This window comes from Chrysochloris asiatica, unplaced genomic scaffold (assembly GCF_000296735.1).
Source record: "Chrysochloris asiatica unplaced genomic scaffold, ChrAsi1.0 scaffold00035, whole genome shotgun sequence".
In the NCBI taxonomy this organism is placed as follows: Eukaryota; Metazoa; Chordata; class Mammalia; order Afrosoricida; family Chrysochloridae; genus Chrysochloris; species Chrysochloris asiatica.
In genome coordinates this window covers 21,908,803-21,917,337 of record NW_006408553.1, presented here as the reverse complement: position 1 = coordinate 21,917,337, position 8,535 = coordinate 21,908,803, and the positions used below count along the sequence as shown (strand labels likewise).

At 44.7% G+C, this 8,535-nt stretch overlaps 1 protein-coding gene across 1 annotated transcript in view; it reads right to left on the bottom strand.

The window, feature by feature from the left end:
* DUSP26 (dual specificity phosphatase 26 (putative)) overlaps positions 1-4,456 on the bottom strand; it is an 8,036-nt gene extending 3,580 nt beyond the window's left edge. Inside the window, exons 1-2 of the mRNA XM_006859973.1 lie at positions 4,236-4,456; positions 783-997 (exon numbers count right to left, since the gene is read on the bottom strand). Of these exons, the coding sequence (XP_006860035.1) occupies positions 783-997; positions 4,236-4,456 (436 nt within the window). The remainder of the gene's footprint in view (positions 1-782; positions 998-4,235) is intronic.
* Positions 4,457-8,535: the final 4,079 nt, after the last annotated feature.

Genomic DNA, 8,535 nt, shown 5'->3' with positions numbered 1-8,535 from the left:
GAGATGGATTGGCCAAGTGGCAGCATCAGTGGGTTCAAGTGTGGCAACAGTAGTGAGGTTGGCACAGGATTGGGCAGTGTTTCGTTCTACTGTGCATAAGGTCGCTGTGGGTTGGCACTGACTCAATGGCACCTAACAACAACAACAACAACAAATCCTGGTGTGGTGCTGTGGGCTAATGCGTCAGACTGTAAAGTCATTTGAACTGCAAGGTTGGTGGTTCAAGCTCACCAGCTGCTCCTTGGAAATCCTACACAGGGTCGCAATGGGTTGGAATTGACCTGACGGTACTTAATAACAACAACACTATCTTTATATTTTTCCTGGAAACCCAAACAAGCCATGCTTGAGATAAAAATAATGGGAAATTATAGAAATAGATTGTTGTTGTCATTAAGTAGCGTTGAGTCGGTTCCGTTTCTGATGAGCAGCTGGTGGCTTTGAACAACTGATTTTGTGGTTCACAGTCTGGTGCTGATCCTATAGAACCACACCAGCAGTCCATTGACACACACAAAAATTCACCCATAAATCTATCACCTAAAAGTAACTTACAACTTTTAAATTACTTAGATTTTTTCCTTCTTGTCTTTTTGAGTATTGACTTAAAAAGAAAAACAAAATGCATGGTTGAGAGAATACAGTAGAAACAAGTTGAAATGCTTTCTTCCATGAGCATTGTATCTTGGTCATTTTCTCTAGTCATTAAAATCTTTCTCGATAGTTGAACTTTTCCCTAACTTAATGACTATTGTTTCTGTCTGCCTTACTTTCCCCCTTACCTCCTGGCTGGCTCAGTGCCCGATGGATGAAGTTAGCAGCTGTCTGGAAGTGGATGCTCATGTCAAAGGCTGGTGAGTCATGGGCCTCAACTCCCAGGTAACGGATGCCCAGTCCCTCGTAGGCCTCTGGTGTGCCACGCCACTTGCTATGTGAGGCATTGAGAATGTGGGTAATGCCTAGGCGACGAAGCTCCCGACGGTTGTTAGCTATGTCCCTGTATTGAAGAGACAGTAGAGTGAGGGTGGAGAAGAGTCCCTTGCTTATACTCTTGTTAACTTTTTCAATGATATTATTGGCTCCAGGTCTCTGGATGGCTAACCACCAGGTTGGCAATTCAAACCCGCTAGCAGCTGTGTAGGAGAAAGATGAGGCTTTTTGCTCCAGTAGAGTTATAGCCTCGATAGCTCTACATAGGATCACTACAGGCCCTGGTGGCGCTGTAGGATAAGCACTAGACTGCTAACCAAAAGGTCAGCAGTTCAAACCCATCCACTGCTCCTTTGGAAAAATATGAAGCTTTTTGCTCCAGTAAAGACTTACAACCTTGGAAATCTTACACAGGTTGACCATGAAGCAGAATTGACTCAGTGGCTGTGGTTTTAAGTTTTGTAATCATCTCATGAGAAATCTGTTCATAGACCAAGAAACAGTCATTCAAACAGAACAAGGGGATTTAAAATCAGGAAAGGTGTGGGTCAAGATGTGTCTGCTCACCATACTTATGCAATCAATGTGCTGAACAAATAATCTGAGAAGCTGGATTATATGAAGTGGATCAAGGCATCAGGATTGGATGAGGATTCATTAACAACCTGAAGTATGTAGATGACACAACCTTATTTACTGACAGTGAAGAGGACTTGAAGCACTTATTGATGAAGATCAAAGCCTTTAGTATGGATTACACCTTAATATAAAGAAAACAAAAGTCCTCACCACTGGACCAGTAAGCAACATCATGACAAACAGAGAAAAGATTGAATTTGTCCAAGATTTCATTTTATTTAGATCCACAATCAATGGAAGCATCAGTCAAGATATCAAGTGATGCATTGCATTGGGCAAATCAGATGCAAAAAAATTTCTTTAAAGTGTTAAAAAGCAAAGATATCATTTAGAGGACTAAGGCGTGCCTAATGAAACTATAGTATTTTCAATCATCTCAAACACACTAGAAAGCTGGACAATAAATAAGGAAGATTGAAGTAGAATAGATGCCTTTGAATTGCAGTGTTGATGAAGAATATTTAGTATACCATGGACTGCCAGCAGAATGAATAAAAATGCCTTGAAACAAGCACAACCAAAATATTCCTTAAAGGGAGAATGGGGAGACTTTATCTCATGTACTATGGACATGTTATCAGGAGGAACCAGACCTTGGAAAAGGATAAAAGGCTCAGCCAAAAAGAGGAAGACCCTCAATGAAATGGGTTGACACAATGTCTGCAGCAATCAGCTCAAACATAGCAGTGATTATGAGGATGGTACAGGGTCAGGCAGATCTTTGTTCTCTTGTACACAGGGTTGCAACTGACTTGATGGCACCTAGCTACAAAAGGGAGTCCTGGTGAGATAAACACTTGACCGTAAGGTCGGTTTGAACCTCAAGACCAGTGGTTCAGACTCACCAGCCATTCCTTGGAAACCCTATACAGGGTCACTATGAGTCAGAACTGACTCGATGACACTTAGCAACAACAATAAAGCTCCCAAAAGAAGAACAACCCAGAATGGAGGAATGATGATGGGCAATGACGTGGAGTCTTGTCCTCTGAGGAATAGTGGAGAATATTCGGGATTTTTATCTGTAGATTTTTATCTGTAGACTAAGGGGATGGAGTGAGCAAAAGTCATAATAAAACATTAAACATGCTCTGGGGAAGTAGGATTTTACTTGATCTATAAAGGGTAGAACTAAGATCAAAGGATTGACACCCCAGGGAAACAGATTTCAGTGTCATGTAGAGAAATGTGTTCTAGGAGTAAAATTTCCCTCAAGAGAGACTAGACTGCCTTAGAGGAGAGATGTTCCTGTCATCAGAGAGGAGAGGAGTCCCGGTGTTGCACCATGGGATAATGCACTGGATTGCAAAGTTGAGTTGAACCACAAGGTCGACAGTTCAAGCTCACCAGCCACTCCTGAGAAACCCTACACAGAGTTGCTATGGGTTGGAACCAACTCGATGACACTTAACAACAACAACAACAACAACAACAACAAAGTTGCTCAGGGTTCAGGAATGGCTGTTGCAGAGGGGATCTGAACATCTGATGTGCTGCTGGACCAGCTCACACTTAATATCTGTGCTACTTACTGTCCCTGCTGTCCTGGTGTGGTGCTGTGGGTGGGATAAAGCACTTGACTGCAAGGTTAGTTTGAACCATAAGGTCAGCAGTTCAAATTCACCAACTGCTCCTTGGAAACCCTATACAGGGTCTCTGAGTCAGAATCGACTCAATGGCACTTAACAACAAGAACTTTGAAATTATATGCTTCTGACACTTGCTTCTACTTCTAGCTCCCCCATTACTTTGTCCTGTCTTCAATACCCACAATCCTTGTATGTTTTATCAGTTATTCTATGTCTCACAATTACCCTGTGTTATGATGTCTCCTTCAGGTGTTTGGCACATACTCTTCACCTTTGTGGTAGACATCCCTCAGGAAACACAATCACATTTCAGAGTAAATGTCTTTTCCAGTGCAAACTCCTTGAGTAGAAAGAGCACTGAACTTGAACTTGAACTTCCAAGTTCTGGCTTTGCTAATTACTACCCCAAACTGGATTGCGGATTTTCACATTCAAGTAGCATGTTAAAAATTAGACATTGGTCCAGTCACAACTTCCGTGAGATTCTGTTTCCCCATCTGAAACCTAGGGCTAGTGCTTCCTACCTCACAAGGCTGCTATAAAGATTGTTGTTAAGTGCCGTTGAACTGATTCCAATTTACTATGAAAATAGGAGTATAAAACTCCATGTATACTTTAAAGCCCTTGAGAGAAGTGGAGATTACTCTTCTTTGAAAGCTCTTCTCTCCACAGCTCCATTTTGCAGAATCTCTGCATACTCTGCTGCTTCACTTAGTGTCACGAAGAACCCCTTCAGCCACTGATCCAGGCTCCCAATTACTGTCTGTTTCTGGATCTTAGCACAACAGATAGAAGGCCAGAGAAGGCACTCAGTAAATATTTGATAATGTAATGACATGACATTATTACTTGAGCAAAGTCTTTCTGTCTAGAGTTGGATATATCAATAATCCTATCTAAGTTCCTCCTAACCCTCCAGCCTCTACCCAATGCCCAGATGCCCCCTCCCCACAGTCCTCAATCTGGAGCCAAATGCACAATTCAGTGCTTCTCTGCTACCCTTCTCCTTTCTTCTTGAACACACACACACACACACACACACACTCAAGCTCTGGTACCAGTTTGTCAGGTACATACTGGTCTCCGAGGTAGAGGCCTGGCCAGACCTCATCGGCATGGTTACAGGCTGTCTTGCCTGTGTAGAGGAGTCTTTCCAATTCAAAGACATTGAGGAAGGGATGTTGAACAGTTGGCATCTCCTCCAAGGGCCCTCTAGTGCGAACAGGAGACCTTGAGCTACTCCGGGAGAAGCGGGCCATAAAAGTCATGGAGGCCCAGAGCCAGTTACCAGGGCACATCTTAAAGACAGCCACAATAGTGGCAGCTGCAGAGGTGTCTGTGGTGGCGATGGGGTCGGTCACCAGGTAGCTGTTGCTGGAAGAAGAAAGGATGTGAGATACACCTGTGTGAGACCAGAGCAGCTTCTTCCTTTCCTACCAAGTGGGCTGGTCTCTGTGGAGACAGTTCTCAAGGGGAGGAAGGTTAAATCTGGCTCGATGAGGGCCTCCTGGGTTCTTCTTTTTTCAAAGCTGCTGCAGTTCTTTTAGCTCTGCTCTTTGGCTCTGTCACACAAGGAGGTGGGAGAGTCACGTGTCCTTGTTTACGGGAGAGGGAGCTGCCCAGCTGCTGGGTTTCCGTTCTACTCCCTCCCTGCCACCCCCTCCCAATACACAGACACAAACATTTGGTATTTGGGTGCAGTGCCTACTGCTGGGGCTCTTGCCAACCTGAATCTGGGTTTCATCTGCTTTGGGCTACAGAAGCTGGGATGGAGTTGGGTGTAGTTTTGCACCCATCCAGAGAGAATTAACAGGAAGACAACAGCATCGGAGCCATGACATATGTCAGGTCTGTCTCCTCAGTGCTAGTGAGATGGGCTGCCTGTCACCTCTTCCTGCCCTCCACTGCCTCAGAAAATCAGCCTGCCAGGGGAAGTGTATGTTGGGGATGGGCAAATGGGGGAGGGGATAGTAATTAAGAGGGAGCGTTAGCTACTGAAAAATACCCATTGAATGCATGAGCTAATAGAATAGGGTGTCAAACTATGTGCACAATATCCAAACCAGCATAAGGAAGCTATTGATCAAACCTATCTCTTTATGTGAGAATTTCTGAGTCTTAGCAGGGTTGGCATGAAGTGTGTGTGTGTAGAGGATGGAGGGTAGGGGCAAAATGAAACAGAAGAATGAGGGATTCTGCTCATCCCAGGGTCTCAGAGGCTCAGAATTACAATTCATGTTGCTCTTGGCATCAAGTGACTCTACACTGACTGCATTCTTGGTTGGCAATGAGGGGCTTAAGCAGGTTTACCTCACACTCCCTCTGGGTAGTTGGCTCTTCAGAAAGTAGGGCCAACTTTGGGGCTTCTGAGTTGAGCCTGGGAAGGTTTAGCCTTTGAGACTTGCGCTGGGGCATTCAGAAAGAGAAGTGGCTATGGCAGGGCCCCCATCCCTCCTCCTTGAATACCTGTGGTCTTGCATTCCTGTATTTTGAAAGGGTGAGTTTCAGGTAGAATTCCCCTCCCATTCTCTTTTCTGCCTTCTAACTGAGGGGACCTCAGGCAATTTGTCCTGCTGTGAGAGGCCATCTTTGTCCATGCCCACACCCTGCTTCCCCATTACACTCTCACCCAGGGTTCAGCTCTGTATTTGCTTAAGGATTGAGAGACAGCAAGCACTTACAGAGCACAAGAAGCTGGAGTATTTAGAACCAGAACCGGTGAAGGGAGCTTGGATTTTACGGTATTTAGGGATTGATTCTCCCACCCCCCAATGGCAGAAGCACAGAAATATAGCTCTACGATTATCACTACTACCACTACCACGACAACTATCATCACTACCACCAAGGTCATCATCATTATCTTTTCTCTTAAGGGTTAGAGACCCCATCCCTTCATCCCCAAACAAATCCCTTTGTCTATGTGATGGTGAATGTAAGAGAAGCGGGAAGGAGACCAGGTCCAGGAAGGAGCTCCATGGAACTCTTTCCTCAAAGGTAGAGAAGCTCCATCCTGTCCCGGGATACACCCCTCGTCATTCTCCAATCCCATCAACCTTCTTTCAGGGGCCCTAGTCTGCCACCCTCTTCCTCTGTCTGTTGTCACGGTTGTAACAGGTTCATGGCTGTCGCACGGCGCAGAGAGTGCGGAAAGGGAGCCCAGGCGAGCTAGGATGGCTGGCTCCGCACTGATGTCCCCTCCCCTCAGCCCCGGGCCGTCCCCTAATTCTGGCTTTGGGGGCCAGCTTGAGGGGCGCCGGCCACCACGGCCTCCCTACCTTTTTTGAGCAGCAGGGTCTCAGTCACAAAGACGGCTCCCAGGCGCTGGCAGCCCCACCGCCATGACTCTCTCCCGCGGCTCCCGCTGCTGCCTCCTCCCCTCCGCCTTTGCCGCCGCCGCCGCTGTGGTTGCCACTGCTGGAGACAGGGTTGTGGATTAGCATCTATTTTTAAGTCATGACACACACGTCGAAGCAGGTTTCATATCACTGTGTGTGTGTCGATGACACGCAAGGGCACAGTCTCCCTTACCATGGACCGAGTCCACACGCAGCGTGGTCTTCCCTCCCACTTCCTAACCCCCCATCAGCCCGCCGGTGTTTATAGATCAGACACAGCGATCCACACCGCTAGAGCAGCATTGCCACGCATATAGACTGGCGCGCGCGCCCGTGTGTTTCTGTAGCTGTTCCAACTACAAAGCTAGTTGCCTACAGATTACGTTATGCAAGTCGTTCCAGACAATGCCTTACACTCGCGTGCACATATGCCTCCCTCCCAGACCGAATTAATTACATAGAAATGATTATGCAATCACACATGTGCATTCCTCATTCTCAAGAAATTCATGTCATAAATAACAAATATTCAGGAATTCCACAAGCACTTACTATGTAGCACTTACTACATACCTTGTGCATGGGCAGCTATCAACAATAGTAACAATATTCTAGGTGCTTCACACATTTATCCTCACCACAAGTCTATGAGGTTGTAGTTAGTTGCCATCAAGTTGATTCTGATTTATGGTCACCCAGTGTGAACTGTTCTAAACGGTTTTCCAGGAATGAAGTAAGTATTAATATTAAGGAGGAGCACACTGAGGCACAGAGTGATTAAGTAATTTACTCAGGCCACACAGTTAGTTTCTAGTAGAGCTGAGTTTCAAACCTTTTACTCTTGCAAACCAGTATTTCTTATGTGGGCCTCACACACAACTGAGAATAAAGGATGGACTTCATTCCTGTGGTCATTCCCACCATCCCATCTTTGCATGATCTACACTTTTTCTCCTTAGTCCTGAAGAAATTAATGTCCCTATCTCATGACATGTATTGTATTGCCTTCTAATGATATTTATCTTCACTTACTTTTCTATTCAGATTGAAAGTACCCTGAAGGCAAAGATGTTGTTACCTCCCCAGTGCCAAGTGCATTGTGTAATTCAGGAGGCCAAGGAAGAGGGGACTCAGTATATCCACTGAGATCCTGGGGGATGATGAGAACATGGAGGACTCAGATTGTTTCCTAGAAGTAAGTCAGGAGGTAACTAAATTCAGGCTGGACCTGGGTTAGGATGTCAATATGGTATCAACCGCAGCTGATCACTGGGTTGACCAATTGATCACAGGCTGTGGTGGCAGTTGGACTTTGATCTCTCACTCAGAGAAAATATTGGCCACAATGACACAGTCCCTGGGTCATTTCTATGGGAAACAAGATAGTCCATCACAGGTTACCATCTAGGATTAATTTACCTTTCTAGTCTGTTATTCTCTAGAGAAGTAAGCTCAATTCTCTTAAATGTATCTTATGCCTGCCTGGTATAGCATTTTGCATGAAAAAGTTAAAATTGCTATCATTTTAAACAAAATAATTGACAGGTAAATTTTGAAATTTTAATCTGTAGATCCAGGGAAACCTAGTTAAAACAACATCACAAATCAAATTGTGAAAGAGAGCATATTATCAGATTGAGGTATTTTTAAATGACAAAATGTCACTTTTCAATCTAAAATCTTAACTCCCACCAAATTATGTGGGCGGGACCATGCAAATAGGATGTACAGGATACTAATCCTAGAATTGCCTAGTTTTTGTTTGTTTTTTTAAAACTTTTTATTGTGAATTGAGTGAAGGTTTACAGAGCAAATAATCAGTTTTACACTCAACAAATCATATACTTTGCTTAAGTACAATGACTGCAGTCTCCTCCATGTACCAATAGTTAACAGTATTTACCTCTTTTCATTTTAACTCTTGCATTCCTCCTTTTGTCTCCTACTACATTCATCTGTCCACTGCCAACGTCCCTCTTGTTGTATACTCTCTGCCCCGTTACCCCCGTTAACATGTATCTACCCACTTGTTGTTGTTG